Raw genomic sequence first — 21,941 nt, 5'->3', positions numbered from 1 at the left:
TGATATCACTGTCCAGTGTGCACACACAGGCAAACTTTTGATGTGCAGTGGGAAGACAGATTGGCAAACAAAATGCTAGAAACCAAACCCAGGTACCATAGAAAAGTAATGAATGCTCTTGATTGCTGAGCCTTTGCTCAATTTCCTCACGTTTTGCCCCCATCACAAATCTGATTGATCTTTTCTGAATTTGATATTATTGCTATTGTTTAATTAGTTTTGTTTTTTGTTTGTTTGTTTTTTCAAGACAGGGTTTCTTTGTGTAGCTTTGAAGCCTTCCTGATGTTCATTATGTAGACCAGGCTGGACTCAAACTCAGAGAGATCTGCCTGCCTCTGCCTCTCACGTGCTGGGATTAAAGACAAGTGCAACCACTATGGTGATATTTTATTTGTGCTGAAATATGATTTTATTTGTATATAAAAGTAAAAAATAAAAAGCAAGGCATTTAGCAGAAGTCTGACAGTGGTAGCACATGCCCTTAATCTGATCACATGGCAGGAAGAGTCTGTGTGTTCAAGGACACAGCCTGCTTGGAGACACACGCCTTTAATCCAAGTACCAACTATAGAGAACTGGAGGTCTGTGTAAACAGGCAGTGATGAAGAAGTCATGTGGTTGGGTTTAGAACCAATGAGAAGGCAGAAGAGAAAGTCAATAAAAATACAGACACACAGGAAGTAGGTCTCTTTTCTCAGGGGAAGGACAGCAGCAGCTGGCAAGTTAAAGGCTATTCACTAGTGCTCTGACCTCTTGGGCTCTTAACTCTTTTTTTTTTTCGAGACAGGGTTTCTCTGTGTAGCTTTGCGCCTTTCCTGGAACTCACTTGGTAGCCCAGGCTGGCCTCGAACTCACAGAGATCCGCCTGGCTCTGCCTCCCGAGTGCTGGGATTAAAGGCGTGCACCACCACCGCCCGGCTCTTAACTCTTTATTTGGCTGTGTGTTTCTTATTTAATAAGACTATTTAGAATTGCATCTACACACCACCACCTGGCTTAGTTTAGTTTTTTGAGACAGAATCTCCTATATCCCAGAATGACCTTGACCTCATTTGAATCCTTGAACCTCTGATCCTTCTATGTCTCAAGAAGTACTGGGATTACAAGTGTGTCAGGCTTCACTAGCCTATAAGTGCCTCCAGTCTGACTTGCCAGTGAGAATTGGTGGAGGGCTCTTGCTGGGGCCAGGATGTAGGCTCAGCTTTGTAGCAGACTGGGCTTCAGTGCTTTTGTGTGCCATTCTGTGAGTGCTGCTGCAAGGAGCTGAGAGGGGAGCATGGGCAATCTGGAATGGCATGGTTACCAAGGGGCTGTAGTCCCCAGATGGGAAAAGTGGATGATGAGACTCTGAAGCTGGTGTGGCTCTGCTCTCTGGGGTTTAGTGGGAATGAGCAGAGAGATTTGGTGTCCTGTGTGGTCCCATGTGGTTCTTGTAACTCCCTGGACCCAGGTGCCTGCCTCTGAATAACTTTGTTCCATGAGCTTCCTCTCTGCACAGCATTGGGAGCAGGGGCTGTGTGTGGAAACATTTTTGTAGTTCAGGTCAATATGTTTTTAGTGCATCCAGGGAAGCAGCTCACCAAATTCATGGAGGCCTAGTTTTTCTAATATCTTAAAGACATTATGCACTTCACATTTAACATTCAGGTGAAAGATTCATTTGTATTTAATTTTGTACAAGTTGTAAGTGATATGTCTTATGTTGGGTAGCAATCTACTTCCTCTGATGTAGAATAAAGGAATTGGTGATATAATGGATTTTCTCAATTCTCAAGAGATGGTAAGTCAAAGAAAGAATTTAGCTAAAGGATGACTACCTCTAAAATACCTCAAAGACAAATATATCCTAATGAGGACTGTTAGAGCTTAGGATGCTATGATATATATTTCTTCACCAAGATTGTCCTGATATATGGCAACAAAGAAAGAAGACACTCCTAATTTGCAACCAGACACTAGACCCATGCCCATATCAAAGAGCAGGCCTATAACCAGCTGCTCAAGGGAGCATTATAGGATCACAATCAATATTCAGGCCTGGTGTGCCCAAAAGTTTCAGTTTTCTTCTTCTGAAAAGCATAGTATTGAAAGACAGGCAATGTGACACAAGGCGACCTGCCAGTCAGAAGTGGTGCAGGGTCCTTCTGGTCACCAGCTTCAGGCTTGATTTAAAGAGGAGCTGGTGCCAGTGGATTTGTGTGGTGTGCTGTCTGTGCTGCTTTGCCTCTTCTGTCTCTTCCTGTCTATCTTCCTCGTTTGAATACAGACTATTTTCTATTGCTTTCCTGTCCAGTATGACTCTAGTGACAGATATGTGTAGATTGGTGTGGGAATGAAGAAAATGAAGACAGACATAACACTGGGACCCAAAGAAAGCTGGAACCAGGTGTTCTCTGTTCTCTGAAACCACAATACCTGAGAAGTTTTGTGTCAGTAATACCTATGTTTAAATATAGTTAAAGATTTACTCCATGGTGATAATAGACGGACAGGGTTACTATCAAAAGCTATGCAAATACTCATGCTTGGCTCATCTCAGTACTTCCAGTCTCTTTAGCCTTGAATTATTGAGGCCTAAACATCTGAAAAGGGCAAATTATGGTGGAGAGTTTTTTTCCCAAACTATTAATATTCTCATCAGACCACAGAAGGATTTTTAATGTTCTAAGGCTCAAGCGATGAGGGCAAGTTTGTTTGCCTTTGTGTGTGTGTGTGTGTGTGTGTGTGTGTGTGTGTGTGTGTGTGTGTGTGTGTGTGTGTCTGTGTCTGTGTGTGTGTCTATGGTCCTTGATCTAGCTCTACCCATGTAAACAGCTCTAGTTTACTCACAGATCTACTCAGTCCTTATTTTGTTCCCCATATGTTCTTCCAATGATTGAATCTGTTATAATTTTCCAATAACAATCTACTTTGAATTTTCATGACATACTTTTTTGGACATTTTCTGTAATGCAGTAATGGGCATTAATTACACAATATCAGTATAAAATTAATATCCAACATTCCAAAGCAGCAGAAATTGAACATAATTTTTATTGACAATTGAGAAAAATCGGGGACCAATTGGAGGATCAAAACAATCTATATTATATTCCATAAGTATCAAAAATTAGCAACACAACATATTTATATAAAAGCTATAGCAGTCTAAAATCAATATTCGGTACCGTAAAATATGCAGAAAATTATACAGTGATTTTGACTTGATATAGTTATCTATAAAATTATTGTTAGAAGTCTTCATATTTCAAATTATTTTTTCATATCTTGTGAAATTAATCTTATGTCATTTTAATACTTGATTATTGTGTAATTCTGTTTGATACATTGCTGAATATGTAGATTGTTTTCCAAGAATCTTTTGTGAACATAAATTTTATTTCTTGGTTAAATGTTTCTAAAATCACAGCAAGCATAAGGCTTCTTGATGTCACTCCTCTGACACTGAGTAAGGTCTGAACTTTTGCTAAAGGTTTCCTTCCACTACCCATATTGCAGAGAATCATTTTATTGCATGAGTACTGGGGTAACAATTATCAATTGAGTTTGTTTCTTTCATGAATTTTCTGACATGTTCTAAGTTTTGAGCTTCTTGTAAAGATTTTTTTTTAATTCTGTACATGTGGTAAGTTTCTTCCCATTAGTGATACTCTGGCTTGAATATTTGAGGACTCCATAACACTTGCCACATTCTTGATATTGTATGAGTTCTGTCTAATATGGATTATGTGATGATCTTCAAGATTTAAAAACCCACATAAGGTTTTCCCACATACTTTGTATTGGTAAGTTTTTTCAATGTATGGTTCTAATGAGCTTATGTAGTAATGATCCATGGAAAAAGGACATAACACATAAGACATTCATTACACTTTTAAGGGTTCTGTCTTCAGTGGTTCTTTAGTGGCCTTGAACATGTGAATCATGGACATGATCAGTATATTTTTAACTTTCTTCTCCATTTTGAATTCTGTATTGGACTTGAAGTGTTGAGGCCCTGTCAAAGGACTTGGCACACTGTTTACATCTGTAATGTTTCCATTCTGTGTGGACTTTGGGATGTCTTTGTAGATGTGAGATCTGCCTAAAGAACTTGTCACATTCTTTACATCTCTAAGGTTTCACTCCTGTATGTATTCTTTGATGAATATGGAAATTTGAGCTCTGAGTAAAGTACTTTCCACAATCTCAACATTTGTAAATTTTCCCTCCAGTGTGTATTCTTTGATGAACATGAAGGTATGAGCTCTGCGTAAAAGACTTTCTACATTTTTTACATTGGTAAGGTTTATCTCCAGTGCGTATTCTCTGATGAACTTGAAGTGATGAACTATGAGTAAAAGACTTGCCACAATCTGAACATTTGTAAGGTTTTTCTCCAGTGTGTATTCTTTGATGAACTTTAAGTTTTGAGCCTACAATAAAGGACTTTCCACATATATTACATTCGTAAGGTTTCACCCTAGTGTGTAATCTTTGATGAACTTTAAGTGCTGAGCCTCTGGTAAAGGACTTTTCACATTCTTTACATTTGTGAGGCCTCAATCCAATATGTATTCTTTTATAAATTTGAAGTGTTGAGCTCTGAGTAAATGACATGTCACATATATTACATTTGTAAAGTTTATCTCTAGAGTGGACTCTCTGATGAGCTTGAAAATTTGAGGTCTTGTTAAATGACTTTCCACTTTCTTTATATTTGTAAGGTTTCTATCCAGTGTGGGTCCTCTGATGGATACGAAGTTTTGAACTCTGAGTAAAAGACTTGTAACATGATTTACATATGAAAGGTTTTTCTCCTGAATCACTTCTCTGAGGAGGATGAAGAGAAAACCCATGGGCAAAGACTTGCCATACTCTGTACATTTGAAAGCATTCTCTTCAGTGTGGATTTTACAATGAGCTCTGCACTTTGATTCATGGGAATGGAACCTGTCTTGCTCTGGACATTTGTATGATTCTTTGGTCATTTAGATTTTATGATGTTCCTTAAGTACTGAAAACATAGAAAACAACTTTCCACATATATTACATTTGTACAACTTTTCTCCAGTATGAAACACATTAATTCTGAAAAGGTCTGAGCATCTCATGTAACTCTTCCCCAATTTCTTATGATTTTTGTCTAACACTGAATCTTGGATTATCCTCAAATTTTCATGGGTGGGTGAAATATTGTCTACATGCTTTGAATGTTGTTTTTTTCCCTTCAGTGTGGCTTGAGTAATTTTGAATAGTTGAAAGGAAATTGCAGGAACTGAATGGAAATGATGCAGAGTAAGCTTTTGGGGGAGAAACTGGATCTTCTTCATCTATACAGTCAGGAATGTCAGTGATGGGTGCTACAAAAAGATCACTTCCATCAGCACATGATTCACACTTTTCATTGTCAGATCTACATGACCAGAACTCCCTTATGTGTAATTCACTAAGGCTATTACTTTCAAACTTTCCTAATAATTCTCTTTGGCATGTGTCCTGCGTACATTCTTTCGTGAATGACTCATGAATGGGATAACAAAACAGAGCTGGAAGAAATGAAAGGCAATTTATTATCTAACTGTGTAGAATTAGACAAAAAATAAAATATAAATTTTTTTTTATAAAATGACACTAATATGTGGTACGTACCAAGAAGATAAAACACAAATCTTCAGTACTTCTTCCATAAAGAATTCATGTACAAACATGATGAACATGGATAAGGCCATTTCATGAACTTATATTTTATAATATGTAAAATTTGAAAAGGTCTTCTTTAAGCATGTAATGTAACTAAAAACGGTAAATATAATTGTTGGAATACAAAATGAAACTATTAACCATTATTAAAAATATTCTGTTCATTTGGAAATTGCATTATTAATTTAGATCAAAATATCGTTTCCAAGCAGATAAATGACAAAGTGATAGAAATAAGAAAAATCACCTATAGATTTTCTGTAATTAGTTATTTAATACATGTTAATATGTAGTTATTTGGGGAGAGTAATTATTGAAAAAAAAGAATAAAATGATCATGAAAAAAATATGTGTATCAGGTCCACAGAGTTTTATATCCATGAGGAGAGAAAGTTTCAAAATCCCCACAATTACATTGATAATTCTCTAAGTCTTTCATTTTTTCAGATGCCTAGGAATATCTTATATTGATAAGAGACTTGTCTTTCATCTCAGCATTTGGAAGGCAGAGGCAGAGGCAGAGGCAGAGGCAGAGGCAGAGGCAGGTGATTCTCTATGGTTATGAGGCCATCCTGATCTACATATTCATTTCCTGGCCAACCAGGGCTACATTGTTACAGACCCTGTCTCCAAAAAGAGGAAAGGTGAGAAAAGCAAATTATATGTCCAGGCAATAAAAAATGCCAATATAGTCAATTAGGCCAAGTTGTTCTTTGCAACATTAAGATGGATGGGTTTCTCCTCTGTAAAACTAGTTGTCAGCAAAGCAACCTTGATCTTGGCCTCACTATGTCCTGTCCTAGTGTAACTAACTGATAGAACCATCCCTTCAATGTGAATCACAGTGTGACTTTTTCTCAAAATGCTCTTCATTAACTTGAATGCAGACTATGAATGGTGGCCAGAGTACATTACAATCTGTATTTTGTAAAGATTCTTACATCTCTAATATGTTTCTATTCAAAAACACAAAATGTAAGCTGGACAGTGGTGGCACTTGCCTTTAGTCCCAGTACTCAGGAGACAGACGCTTTAATCTCAGAACTCTGAAGGGAGAGGCAGTCAAATTTCTGTGAGGTCCAGGCCAGCCTGGATTGCAGAGCAAGTTCCTGGACAGCCAGGGAATTTACACAGGGAAACTCTGTCCCCCCAAAAAAGCACCACATTGATAAAAGGCCTACTGAGTTAAATTTATATTTTGGAAGTAGACTGAAATGTAGAATTCTATTTCAAAGTAAAATATCATAACTCAGAGTTTACATGTAAAATTCAAAAATTCTGTTTTAAATGTAAATTTGGTTTAAATATAATTATATCATTTCATTTAAGGTTATCCCAGCCACTTTCCCTCCAACTCTTCCCACATCCTCACATCAATAATATAACCTCCAGTTGATAATTGTTACAGTTATATATTTATGTAAATATTTATTCAAGTATACATACAAAATATATAACTTCAGAATGTTAGTCCAACTTTATTGTTAATGATTATATCATTTCTGGTCTCACCACTTTGCATTAGACAAGTATTAACAGGGATAATCCATGACAGATGGTAATTCTCCTTGTCACAGCATTCAATTGGTGTCTATCATTCTTTGATTAGGGATTTGAGATAGGGTAATATTATGAATTGGGAAACAAAAATTTGGGAGAATTTTTCAGTGATGATGGGAGGAAAGTCAGTACAATAGGTGAAAGAGAGACTAGCAATAACCTTAGCACTGAGAATAAGAATTGTCATTTAAATTTTCTGGTAAAAAATACATATTATGTGTAATGTGGATACTATGACATTTCTTTTCCTACCTGTATCCCCTTGAATGTCATATCATCTTAGACTGACACATACGTCCTCAAGCATAACATATAACAGGTATGGAGAGAGTGAGTATCCTTTATTTTTCCATTTATAGAAGAACTGTTTTGAGTTTTCTCCATTAAGAAAGTTTATGTTGGTAATTACTTGTGATAAACATATTCTATTATATGTAGATGTGTTCCTCCTCCAGCTGAATTATATAATGAAGTAGTGTGATTGTTGAAAGCCTTTTCTGAGTTACTGAAGAGATCATTTGGTCTCTCATAGACTGTTCTTCTAATGTATTACATATATTGATTAATTAAGTTGATTCTCATTACCATCTCTTTGATGAAGCCACTTTGATCCTAGTAGACACATTATTTTCATGTGTTTTTGAAATGGAAATTTTCCATTTTGTCTTATGTTTGCAAATGTATTGGTGTTAGTTTTTCTCTAATTATCTGGAGGGATTCTTTCCTGAATTCATCTGGCTTTCCTAAGTTGAGTTTTTTTTTTTTTAATTGTTCCTTCTATTCAACTTTAGAACATGTGACATGATAAATTATTTATGTCATTTGATTTATATTTGTTAGGTTCTATGCTAAGAAATTCACTCATTTCTTTTTGATATTATGCATATTGTAGATAAATGGATAGAACTGAGAAGAATTATAGTAAGTAACTTAACCCAGAAAGACAAATGCTGCATATTTTCTCAAATTTATGGATGCTAGCTTTTAAGATTTTAGTCTTTATGTTTTCCAGAGTTTTTAGTAAGCTAGTATGGGGCCAAATGGGATGTAGAGATTTTCAACAGAAGGGATAATTTGTAGAGAGCCATGCACGGCCATGTCTCAAAGATGGCACAGCGTCTGGCTTCTGCCTTCCCGATGGCAGGTGTTCTCTGGGATAAAAAACTCCTTATTTGGCTAAGGATAGGATCTGGCTTACTTCCGCACACCTGGACCTAATCTGGCTTGCTTGCGTATGTCTGACCCTATCGGCATTGTCCACGTGGCACTACGGGGTTGATTGCCCAGTGGCTATAAATGGCGTGGGCTGGCTTTCCCCAGTAGGAAGATCGGAGGAGGGAGGAGATCAGAATGAGAGTGAGAGAGAGAGAGAGAGAAAGCGTGAGTGAGTGAGTGAGTGAGTGAGTGAGTGAGAGTGAGTGAGAGTGAGAAAGAAGAAGAGGATGGCTTTCCCCAATTTCAGAAGATTGTTCAAGGTTCCTGAATAAACTGCTTGGAGAAGAACCTGGCGTCGCGTCTTCCTTGCTGGTCAAGGTGGACGTGACAATAATTAAAAACATCACTGTTAAAAAAAGGAGAAATTAAAGAGTATTAAGTCATGAAAGTGATGATAGAGTAGTGTAGAAGAGCAAATACAAAGAGGAGTAACTATGATTATAGGCCTGTTCTTGATAATCTTAAAAATTTATTTATATATTTATTGACTCTATGTATATGGGCATGTATATGATTGGATGGTAGTTTTTAGAACCCTCTTTCCACTGTCTGTGTCCTGGTGATTGAACTCTGCAAATCAGATTTGCAGGAAAGTATTTTTATCTCTCTGGACCACTGGAGAAATCTTTTGAAGAAACATAGACAACTGTACTTCTGTAGAATCTTGTTAAAACATGTGTATATCTAAAAACAATTTAAATATCTTTACTATATGATGGTGTAGCCAATACCCAAACTTGAAATCATGTGCCAACAAATAATGCTACATTGCTATATCATTAGATTTGTGCACCACTCATCCCTCACTAAAGAAGCTTAATATGGAGATTTTGGAGAACTAATTCCTACCTGGGATTACTTTATCTTAATCCTTGCATCAGGGTTCAGGCACATATGAATAATGGATGCAGAGAGAACATAAAGAAAAAAATGGTAAATGACTCTAGGGAAAAAGTTTACAAATATTATAAGAATAATGGCCATATAATCACCAAGTCTGTGACAGCAAGGCCAAAACCCACAGAAACTCAAGACAGACAAAATCTCAGCTTGTAAAATGGAAAGTAGAACAATTGTCACAACTTTTTGACAAGAACATATGCAGTCCTTTGATTCCAAGAGGAAGGAAATTGGTTTTTCAATTGAGTAACACCAGGGTATATCAATCATATTCAAAGTCTTGTGTTCAGAAATAGTTGGCCAGCAGAAATCTTCCTCAATTTTTTTAATGTATTTTCTGTTATTTCTTTGATAGAGAGAATGAGATGGGATGTGGGAATCAGGATATTAGGTTAGTGTGGTAAAGGGATGGTATGCAAGAGGTAAAAGAAATAACAATAAATTGATCCAGAAATATTGTAAAAATTTTCAAAAAATATAGAAAAGCACTAGAATCACTGTCATATACGAAAAACCCAGGCATTTATTGGAACACAAAATAAAGCACCATAAACATTGTCAAATTGCTATTGGCCTTCTAAATTTCATCTACTCACTATTCTGAATAAATGAGGGAAAATCATGTAAAATTCTCTGTGTGCTTGATCCTTGTACACAATTCTAAATGAAATTCTCAGGCATCACTTCTAGTGAGGAGCTAGGCTAATCCAAATGAAGTTACTATTTGTGTCTTTCTTTGTACTTGACAAATGAACCAGTTTCCTTCCAACTTACCTGAGTCTATATCCTTCTGTTTCCTCTAAGTTTATGATCTAGGTTTCTTTGTTCTGTTCAAGACAGGTGACTAGCTCTGGTTTTGATACAGAAAGGCCTGTGAATTAGAGGAGAGATATGAAAAGTACTTAACAAGATGTGGCAAAGTGTTGGGATCTAACACAGGCTTATACTCAGTGGATATGAAGTTACATAAAGAAAGACTCATGCCGGGCGGTGGTGGCGCACGCCTTTAATCCCAGCACTCGGGAGGCAGAGCCAGGCGGATCTCTGTGAGTTCGAGGCCAGCCTGGGCTACCAAGTGAGTCCCAGGAAAGGCGCAAAGCTACACAGAGAAACCCTGTCTCGAAAAACCAAAAAAAAAAAAAAAAAAGAAAGACTCATAAGTGGAGTCATTTTAGTATATACTTCACAGGTGTCGTAGACTTTTAAAAAAAACTTAATGTTCATTTTGTACACATTCAACTTTTCTTTAATTACCTCATTACAAAAATAAAACTGTTGGAATCAAACTGTATTCACAAATTATTGCGACTGACTGACTGACTGCAAATATTTGGATTTAAAGAACTTTTAGGCTAAATTAAAATGCCATTTATAATTTAAAATAAGAAAAATTTCAGTCACTATTACACTCAACAAAACATAAAATAATTGGAATTCATTGATAGAAAACATTTCAAATATTAATACAAGTCGCTAGACATTCCTAGGGCTAAGCAGCAATCATGAAAGAATTTATTCTCACCTACAGAAAACAGGTTGCTGTAGTGAGAGTAATTCCTACATGACATCTCTGTATAAATCCCTCTGAGAAATGTCCAGGCATTCCCATTCCTCCTTGGAGAAACTGATGGCCACGTCTTTGAAAGTCAATGGACTCTGAAGTGAAAATTCAAATTTTCTTTGTTATATTGGTTTGAGTTCTTATTTGCTCCACAAGAGAGTATTTAACTAAATAACTCTCTATATTATCAGTAATCAATCTTCAATTTTCAAATGTTATACATTAAGAGGATGCTGAGACACTTTCATGAGATCAAAGTGCCCAACATCTAAACATTTCATGAAATATGTGCCTTTTCTCAGTGATAATGTCTGAAGTTGTGCTCAGTATGAATTGAGTTTCAATATTCATCTCTAATATCAGAAAATTTGGAAATACTTCAGATCATGAAGTCATGTAGAAAAGTCATATTGGGAAATAAAAGAGGCAGGAAAGAATTAAAAAGGGATGTAGAATAGAAATGATGGTGATAATAAAGAATTTATTTCAAAAATATAAGAAAATATAAAAATATGTTTTTTTAAGAGTTTTTGAGAGCTCTGCAAATGAAGCATTTATGTGTGGGATGTCAACCCATCCCATCCTTGTGCAAGCTTTTACCTGAGAACATATCATCCGTTCTTCCCCTTTCCTATGGATCCTGTCAGGAAGTTTATATTTATTTATTTATTTAATTATTTAGTTATTTAGTTAGTTAGTTAGTTAGTTAGTTAGTTAGTTAGTTTTTGAGACAGGGTTTCTCTGTGTGGTTTTGGAGCCTTTCCTGGAACTCACTCTGTAGCCAAGCTGGCCTGGAACTCACAGAGATCTGCCTGCCTCTGCCTCTAGAGTACTGGGATTAAAGGTGTATGCCACCATTACTCAGCCAGGAAGTTTATCTTAAAGTTTCATTTTTCTGATACTATTCTGTATGTAAAGGTAGCAGCACCTATATTCCCTGCTACCACACTTGGAGACCAGAAAGCAAGTAAATAAAATGTCCTCAATCAGTGTTTCAACACATAGCAGAGATCATGAATTTTTACAGAGAGATCAAAACTTAGTTTCTCCTCTTCTGCATTGAGAGGTTCTGTTATTCCAGCAGATTGTGGCAATTTCTACAACCTGGGTATGTGGCCTTACCACCCTGCTTTTTACTGTGCACAGACATTTTAAATTGAGTCTGATCACAATTGTAAGAAATTGCAGTTACCCCTTCCTCACATTCCATTTCCCCGACATTATTAATTAATATATAACAGACATCTGTATTTGAAATAGTGCATGGAATCTGAGCAGTAGCCTCAACTGAATGTATTTCTCACCTTGGTTAAGTAATACACTTGCCTACAACCAAGGAACAGTAGAAAATTGATACCTCAACAGTGTCTTCAATGAGGCATTCCCATTAGTTTCCATGTTTCATTTTACAATTCCACTATTTCAGTTTTGCAGAAAAACAAATGATTAGATTCTCTCTTAAGTTTATTTTAAATAGTGAAAATACTTCTTTTGGATTCACTTGAAAATGCTGTATCTAAATAATGGCATCTTTGCCCTAATATTTCAATTAGTTCATTTGTTAAAAAAATGTACTATATAACCATAGGATGTAGTATTGCATCACCTTCCAGGGGAGTGATTGTTACCAGGTGTCAGCACAACAGAAGATGATTTCAAGTTCACAGTAGTGTTAATAGATAGCAAAGAGAAATAATGGAATAGAGTCTCTGAATCTAGTCACAAACATAACAATAAACCGAAGAAAACTTGCCTGATAGGATAATTTCATACCACGTTATGACTGGCAAATTCCATTTCGAAGTTTGTATTACATTTAAATACTTCAGCTTTGTATATAACACAGTATGTCTTTCATAGAAATAATACTTTAAACACTATCCATTGACACGAAGACATTCCATCCTTTTTCATGGTACCACTTTCTTCAACAGTCTGTACTGAGCAAATGGATACCTGAGTAAAAGGATCATGGAACATAGTTTCTTTCTCATTCATATGAGATGACTCAATTCCATTTTCTTAGGACATAGGAATGAATGCATGCATTTTTGTATATCTATTTTTATACTATGCATTAATGCAGAGAATTTATTTTGAAAAATAAAGTGAGAAACAGTGGAAAGCAGCCACCCACTCATGTGACATGCATTAAAAAAAACTTTACCTTGACAACCGCATCAGTAATAGAAAAAAAAGCCTTGTAAAAACTGAGAGGTAATGTAAATGTTTGGGATCACCACAAGAGAAGCTTTTGTAGGAGAACAGGCAAGATATCTCACGTCCATACACGCATTTACCTGAGAAAAAGCCATCTCTCTTTTCCCTTCCATCTGAATCCTCTCAGAAAACTTTATCTCAAAATTTCACCTTCCTGATAATATTTGGGGTTTCAAAGCAAGAAAAGCCTTGTATATTTTGTACCAAACTAAGAGACTGGAAGGAGGATCAAAAGCTCACTATCTGTACTTTATTGGAGCAGTGATATAGAAAAACATGAGCTCCCAGAGGCAGACAAAACTGTAGGGTGTACTGCCATGCATTCAGTTAGGTAGACTGTTTGTCCTGCATGAATGACTTTAGTACAGATATGGCAACATGGTTGAATTGATTTGCTAGAGTTAGTAGAATCGTGTGGGCATTTCAAATTGATGCTGAGCACAGCTGACATCGAGAATCATTAATGAATCTCACATTCTCTTACTCTGTGGTTTATTAAAGCAAAATGAGGCTTCCATGGAGGATAACACACAGTATCTGTGGGGTATCGCAGATGAAAGTAATTCTTCAACTGGGTAAAAAAATATAGTTGTGTCCAAGCAGCATGAAAGCAATGCATTTCCCTCAAAAGTCTCCACTGACCTTCCCATTTGTTATCATGATATAATTTATAATATTAAAATTCTGCAACTTTGCAGTGATTAAAACATTTCACAAATTTATTTTCATCATGACATTACTTCATAGTCCTCATAGTAGTCCAAAGATAGTCTTAGAACCCACAAGCTTGGAATAATGAACAGTTGAGTGATTCCTCCATATAAGTACTGGCCATTGAGCTCCTCTATATAAAAGACGAGTAAGAGCTCTTAACTTTTGAGCCGTCTCTTCTTCCCTGTGTTGATTATTTATGACCAACATTGATATTTCTAATGTTATCATCTTTCAAACTGTAACTGTTTAAATGCATAGTTCCTTTTAGTAAGATTTATTAAAGTATAGTTTAAATTGGAGCAATTCAGATTTCTGAAAGATAAATACAGAACTAGAGTGAATGCCTAACTCTTTGTAGGAATTTCAGTAAAACAATCTCTGAGCTCATCCTAAATTTTTGTTTGTTGGATGGAATTTTACTGTGCAGATGGGTTCTTAATATTTATTTCTTCCTGTACTATAACTGATTGCATAGACTGGCTAACTTTCAACTCAGAAGCACATATACCTGCTTCCACCTTCTAAGTTCTGGAATTAAATACATGAGCCATTACACCCAACTTACAAATCTTCTTTGTAGTTAGTAATTGTTCATACAATTTCTCTGATGTCTGCTCAATACTGTTGAAATGTTTGCTTAGCACTCTATCTCTGTTAATAAGCATTTATCTTGCAAGGTGATATCTGATTCAAAGCATTCAGAAATAATAGTGGTAAACCTCCTAATTAGTTTCTTTGTGAAGTAACTTGATGATTTCTTTGTAATGCCTGAGTTATAGAATACATGTAGGTGTCACCAGAATTGTGTGTCTATATTGACAAAGAAGTACACATTTACAAAGTAGTATCATGCTTTTGGTTTTATACATATGGATGACATATTTATGTATGGCATATTTTAGAATGCAGTGACCTATAATGATGTGCATGTCGACATCACTCAGGAAGAGTGGGCATTGATGGATCCTTCACAGAAGAATCTCTACAAAGATGTGATGCTGGAGACCTATATGAACCTCACAGCTATAGGTAATACTATAAATTTTCCTTCACATTTTAAATAGGGGGGCAGCTGTTTCTTGGTTATTGATGCATTTCTGTATTTCTGATGGATAATGAGGAAGAATGAGGTGAATAAATCAGATTTGGTTCTAAGGATCAGTGAAGATAGTAATGTAAAATTTTCAGTTTCCAGTAATATTTCATACATTTTCTTGTCCTATATTTTAGGCTACAATTGGGAAGATGTTGAAGTTGAAGAATATTGTCAAAGTTCTCAAAAACATGGAAGGTAATTTTCTTGTGCAAGCTGATACAAATGGGCATCTGGATATATTTAATTTATCTGGAATCTTTAAAGAAATGAATCTGTAAATAATCAGAGCTTAAAATGCATCGATGATCATTAAATGTTCATAAAAGCATATACCTCAATGGCAGGTAAATGAATTGTGTTTGCAAGTCATTCTTTGAAGAAGGAAGAAAAAAATAGCAATGCCTTAGCAGAAATTACCATTTGAATAATAGCTTCATCAAAGCTATGCTGTGTAACTGACAATCCATTTAGTTTCATAGTATTCATATTACAAAAGATATACTCATTGAGTATGTGATAAAAATATATACCCAACCTTGTAATATGCAAATAGTCCATAGTAGAGTTAATCATATAGTTGTTCTGGCTCTGCTAATTTTAGTTAGATGGGTAGTTAGAGTCAAGAGTTAAAGGGGGGTTGTTGTAGAGAAACATTTCCTATACCACATGTTGTTGAGGACCAGAAAGTCCAACTACACATGAAATGTGGAAATATTCTTGTTTTTATTCTTTCTTTAATAGTTATATCATATGTCACTCTGGATATCAACACTATGAACATGAAGATATAGAAGGAAGCAATGTCCATCTCTCAATTTCAGAACAGTTAGAAGATATGTAGTAGTTCTATGTTGAGTAAACTTGATAAATGTGATTCAAGTTTACAAACAGTTGGTTTTCCAGCTCATTCAGAATAGATCAACAAACACACCACAGAAAAGCCTTATGAGTACTAGGAATGTGTAAATGCTTTGGTTTGTGCGGGTTAACTTTGAACATGTAGCATGACTCACAGTATGGGAAACTTTATCAGTTGAATAACTGAAGTAAATGTCCAACTTCTCCGATTTCTCTTCAAATATGTGAAAAACCTCAGAGAAAAATGATGCCATAAATATGAGCCAGGTAATAAAGACTCTTGATATCACAGGCATGTTCAAATATGCAAAGCCATTCTTAACACAGAGGAACAACCTGAGTGTAAACAACATGTTAAAAGCTTAAGATATCAGTTCTCTTTATGTTTAGACCAAATTGAAAATTAATTTATGCAGATATAAAGACTCAACAATGTAATGAATATCGTAAAGCTTTTAAATATTTCAATTACTTTTGCAGGCATGAAAGAAGTCATACTACAGAGAAATCACATGAATATACTGCATGTAGTAAAGCCTTTGCTTGTAGTCATCCTCAAAGGCATGAAAAAACACATACTGGAGAGAAATCATATGAATATAATCAATGTGGTAAAAGCTTTGCAGAACACAGTAATCTTCAAAGGCATGATACTACACATATTGGTAAAAAACCTTATGAATATAATCAAAGTGGCAAACCATTTGCTCATTGGAAAGTTCTTCAATTTTATAGAAGAAAACATTTTGGAGAGAAACCCTATGAATGTAATCAATTTGATAAAGCATTTACAAAGCCCAGTCATCTTCAAATATATAAAAGAACACATACTGGAGAGAAACCCTATGGGTGTAATCAATGTGATAAAGCCTTTGCTTGATACAGTGCTCTTCAATTGCATGAAAGAACACATACGGGAGAGAAACCCTATGAATGTAAACAATGTGGTAAAACCTTTGCATGGCAAAATTACCTTCAAGCTCATAAAAGAACACATACAGGAGAAAAATTCTATGAATGTAATCAGTGTGGTAAAGCCTTTGCTCAAAACAGTAGTCTTCAAAGGCATGAAAGAACACATACTAGAGAAAAACCCTATGAATGTAAACAATGTGGTAAAACCTTTGCACAGCCTGGTTATCTTCAAGCACATAACAGAACACATACTGGAGAGAAACCTTATGTGTGTAATCAGTGTGGTAAAGCCTTTGCTCGACACAGTGCTCTTCAAATGCATGGAAGAACACATACGGGAAAGAAACCTTATCAGTGTAAACAATGTGGTAAAGCCTTTGTACAGCCCAGTCATCTTCAAGTACATAAAAGAACACATACTGGAGAGAAACCCTATGAATGTAATCAGTGTGGTAAAGCCTTTGCTCGATACAGTGTTCTTCAATTGCATGAAAGAACACATACTGGAGAGAAACCCTATGCATGTAATCAGTGTGGTAAAGCCTTTGCTCATCACAATGATCTTCAAAGGCATGAAAGAACACATACTGGAGAGAAACCCTATGAGTGTAATCAGTGTGGTAAATCCTTTGCTCCAAACAGTGATCTTCAAAGGCATGAAAGAACACATACTGGAAAGAAGCCCTATGAATGTAAACAATGTGATAAAGCCTTTGTACAGCCCAGTCATCTTCAAATACATAAAAGAACACATACCGGAGAGAAACCCTATGAATGTGATCATTGTAGTAAAGCCTTTGCTCAAAACAGTGATCTTCAAAGGCATGAAAGAACACATACGGGAGAGAAACCCTATGAATGTAAACAATGTGGTAAAACCTTTGCATGGCACAATTACCTTCAAGCTCATAAAAGAACACATACAGGAGAAAAATTCTATGAATGTAATCAGTGTGGTAAAGCCTTTGCTCAAAACAGTAGTCTTCAAAGGCATGAAAGAACACATACTAGAGAAAAACCCTATGAATGTAAACAATGTGGTAAAACCTTTGCACAGCCTGGTTATCTTCAAGTACATAAAAGAACACATACTGGAGAGAAACTCTATGAATGTAATCAGTGTGGTAAAGCCTTTGCTCGATACAGTGTTCTTCAATTGCATGAAAGAACACATACTGGAGAGAAACCCTATGAATGTAATCAGTGTGGTAAAGCCTTTGCTCGATACAGTGTTCTTCAATTGCATGAAAGAACACATACTGGAGAGAAACCCTATGCATGTAATCAGTGTGGTAAAGCCTTTGCTCGTCACAATGATCTTCAAAGGCATGAAAGAACACATACTGGAGAGAAACCCTATGAGTGTAATCAGTGTGGTAAATCCTTTGCTCCAAACAGTGATCTTCAAAGGCATGAAAGAACACATACTGGAAAGAAGCCCTATGAATGTAAACAATGTGATAAAGCCTTTGTACAGCCCAGTCATCTTCAAATACATAAAAGAACACATACCGGAGAGAAACCCTATGAATGTGATCATTGTAGTAAAGCCTTTGCTCAAAACAGTGATCTTCAAAGGCATGAAAGAACACATACGGGAGAGAAACCCTATGAATGTGAACAATGTGATGAAGCCTTTGTACGGCTCAGTCATCTTCAAGTACATAAAAGAACACATACTGGAGAGAAACCCTATGAATGTAATCAGTGTGGGAAAGCCTTTGTTCGTCATAGTGCTCTTCAATTGCATAAAAGAATGCATAACTGAGGGAAACTCCATGAATGTAAACAGTGTGGTAATGCCTTTGCACAGCCCAGTCATCTTCAAGTGTATTAAAGAACACATATTAGAGAGAAATCCTATGAATATAATCAATGTGGTAATGCCTATTCACAACACAGAGCAACCCTGTAACTGTAAAACTTTTAGTGTGTAATTGGTCTCTTAAAGCCTTTGAATATAACATTAGACTTTGAGGATCTGAAAAGAACTCATACCAAAGGAAATCTGAATATATATGTATTGGTATGATCTTCATCCAACATACTTACATTCCATTACACAAGATTAATTATTTTGGAAAAAAAATTAAAATGGGTCAATAATATGTTCAAGCATTAAAATATCTCTTTTATTTTGTTTACACCTCTCAAATAATGTGGACAAAAGAGAGATTAGGGATTTAGCTCAGTTATAGAGCACTTATCTAGCAGGCACAAGGCCCTGGTTTCCATCCTCAGCTCTAAAACAAAAATATGGCAAAAGACATATAAATTTAAATGATAATGTAACCCTTGTAGATTTCATACTTCTCTTCAAATACATGAAATAATGAATTCTGGTGTAAATTTTCATAGATGTGTATCATTGCTTTTCTGTTGCTTTGATAATAGATCATATCTAAATGAACTTAGAAAAGGTTTCATTTTGGCCCTTGGTTCCAGAGCAGTACATGTATACCGTAAAAGGAGCATGGAAATAAGTGTCATACATGACAGCTAAAGCAGGAAGCTAAGAATTCACATTCTTGCCCTGCAGTATAAAGCAGAAAGTGTAAATTAGAAATGGTGTGCAGATATAAATGCTCAGGCCAACCCTAACGACAGAATTCTTCCAGCACGGTACCTTTCCTAAATCTTCTCAAATGATGTCACTGACTGAAAATGATAGATTCCTCCAACTTCAAGACTGCATGCTTGTTTTTTCTTAAATGGACCAAGTCATTATGGAGAAAATTTCTGTAATCATTTAGATGCTTCAAAACCCATGTTACCAGAATTATAATAGAAAACATTCATGATTGAAAATTAGTTTAAATATTTGTTTTTATTTTAATTATGCTATGTGTGAGTGTCTTCCTCTGGGTACATGTATGTGCATTTTAGTTCCCAAGACGGTTATACCATTGGAGCTTCTTATTGTAAGAATTACTGGAAGTCATCCAAAACCAGATCTTGGTCCAGAAAATGAACTTGGGTTAAAGTCTTGGCCATGTCTCTATGCCTGTCAATATTTTAAAGCTTTTTATATCGTCTTCATGTCAGGAAATAGATATGTACTCATATGAAAGAAAACCCCATTTATGTAAACAATTTGGTTAAGACTTCAGACATCACAGTTGTTTTCAATTTCAAGGAAAAAAACCTTGTTTTAAGTCTTTTTCATTGTAGATTTGAAGTAAATAAATTATTAACCAGGTTCACCAAAGACTGATGTGAAGATCCCATGGTGGTTTCTATTTTGCAACATGTGAGAAAGTTATTGAAGTGTGGGGTATGTGTGGAAAATTTAATTAGTAAAGTTTATTTTGTGGTCCTTATATTCCTTCTGTGGTGTTTTTCATCTTCTTTTGCACTTTCACTTATTCAGAGGTGTGGCTTCTATTTTGCAACAAGTGAGAAAGATATTGAAGTGTGGGATATGTGTGGCAAATTCAATTAATAAAGTTTATTTTGTGGTCCTTATATTCCTTCTGTGGCATTTTTTTCATCTCCTTTTGCACTTTCACTTATTCAGAGGTATTTATCTGCTGCCTTGTATAGAATGTGATGGCTATCATCTAAGTGGTTAATTTTTTTTTTTAGTTTTTTTTATTTTTTTTTCTAAGTGGTTAATTTTTATTTAACTCTCAGGCAGTATGTGATCACACTTTCAAGTAAGGGTTTCTGTGAAAGGGTGATGGATTTTTGTTCATGGTTTTTTTATTATTTAATATTGATGGTTGTATTTTTAATATTTAATATTCACAAATGTGCTTGAAATGTTTGTTATCTAGCCTGGCTTGAATGTCAGTAATTAGCCAGGGATACATTGGAATTCATGATCCTTGTGTGTCAGTCTCTTGAGTACAATTCTAAGGGTAGATGATGTACTATCTGTGACTGTTGTTTTGTCATAACTGTAGGGGAATGGGGTTGGCTAAAGAAACCCACTCTGATCCTGGAGCCCAGAACTATGAAAAGATGACTCAGATATGGCCAGTGATAGAAACACTGTTTGGTTCAAATCAGAGTCATCTCTGCCCCTGGTGAACTGACTTTTGAAACCAACCAATCACAGAGCAGGACAGTAGAATTTTTGCACTAGGGCTCAGGACCAGGGAAAGAAACACAGCCTATGTTTAGAATCTGAGCCAGAAAAATAAACCAAAGAAATAGGCCCTGACTCTGAATCTAGTGCCAAAATAACACTCTTGGTCCCTAGAATCAGAGTTAGTAAAAGAAATGAGCCCTGATCTTAGAGTGTCAAAAAGCCAAGAAAGGCCAGTGGAAAAATATACAGTTCGGCCCTGAAATCAGGGCCATCTCTGTCCCTAGCCCACATACCTGGCCAATCTCTGGGCAAGAAAAAAAAAACTAACCAATCACAATTTGACTCTGCCCCCAGGATTTCCTAGATACACCAACCTGCCTGGTCAGTTGTGAGCTGTTCTTTCCATTCTGGTAGAGGCAGATACTCTCCTGGACTCTTCCTTCATAAATAAATCACAAAAGAATTTTGAATGTGAAGATCTTCATTCACTGGTACACAGAAGAACCATGCTGGGATGTCACACAGTAGATTGACCAAGGGGGAACTGAACAGAAGATCCTTGCTGAGATATCCCATAGTAGACACCATTGTTAACACTCAAAATGCAGAGGGTATACATGCCACTTTCTCAACCCCTAGGAATAGAAACAGTAGAAGTGGTCCAAAGCTCCTCAAACCCTCTCACATCCCAAATGTCACCCTTATTGGAGGATGTTTATTCAACCTCCTTGTCACACCCCCTCTTTTTTCAGATGCAAACTACCGCATATTAGCTGTTCAATGATGCTCAGCCTGACAGTTTAGAGAATGTTGGTTATGTGTCCCTCCAGGGTCAAATGCTCATTCACCATTTTGGCCTCACCCATTGTCCTATTAGATTATCTCACCTTACCATTTGTTAATTGTTTCAAGCAAAATGTCTCTACTACCACTTATCTCTCTCACATTCCTCTCTTTGGCATTACAGATGGCTTTAAGTCCTTGGGAATACACTTTGTGTGTACTCTGGATTCTTCAGACTGCAATAATACTATTACCCTTGGTATTAACACCAAGTCACTATGTCCAAGCATTCACAATGCCTCTATTCTCTTTGGTACTCGTGTTTATCACTGCTTACCTGCTAGGTGTTCTGGGACTTGTGCCCTCGTATATTCCTGTTTTGTAAATTAGGGGTAGTACCTGGT

At 36.0% G+C, this 21,941-nt stretch overlaps 1 protein-coding gene across 1 annotated transcript; it reads left to right on the top strand.

The window, feature by feature from the left end:
• Window positions 1-4,233: 4,233 nt before the first annotated feature.
• LOC128105042 (zinc finger protein 431-like) lies at window positions 4,234-20,163 on the top strand. The gene is made up of 6 exons (XM_052729863.1): window positions 4,234-4,239; window positions 14,755-14,881; window positions 15,083-15,143; window positions 16,368-16,471; window positions 16,808-18,381; window positions 20,092-20,163. Exons 1-6 carry the CDS (start codon window positions 4,234-4,236, stop codon window positions 20,161-20,163), a joined length of 1,944 nt encoding a protein of 647 aa, XP_052585823.1.
• The last annotated feature ends 1,778 nt before the right edge of the window (window positions 20,164-21,941 follow it).

This window comes from Peromyscus californicus, unplaced genomic scaffold, assembly GCF_007827085.1.
Source record: "Peromyscus californicus insignis strain IS unplaced genomic scaffold, ASM782708v3 Scaffold_99__1_contigs__length_143814, whole genome shotgun sequence".
Taxonomy (NCBI): Eukaryota; Metazoa; Chordata; class Mammalia; order Rodentia; family Cricetidae; genus Peromyscus; species Peromyscus californicus.
This window is presented reverse-complemented; position numbering and strand designations above follow the sequence as displayed.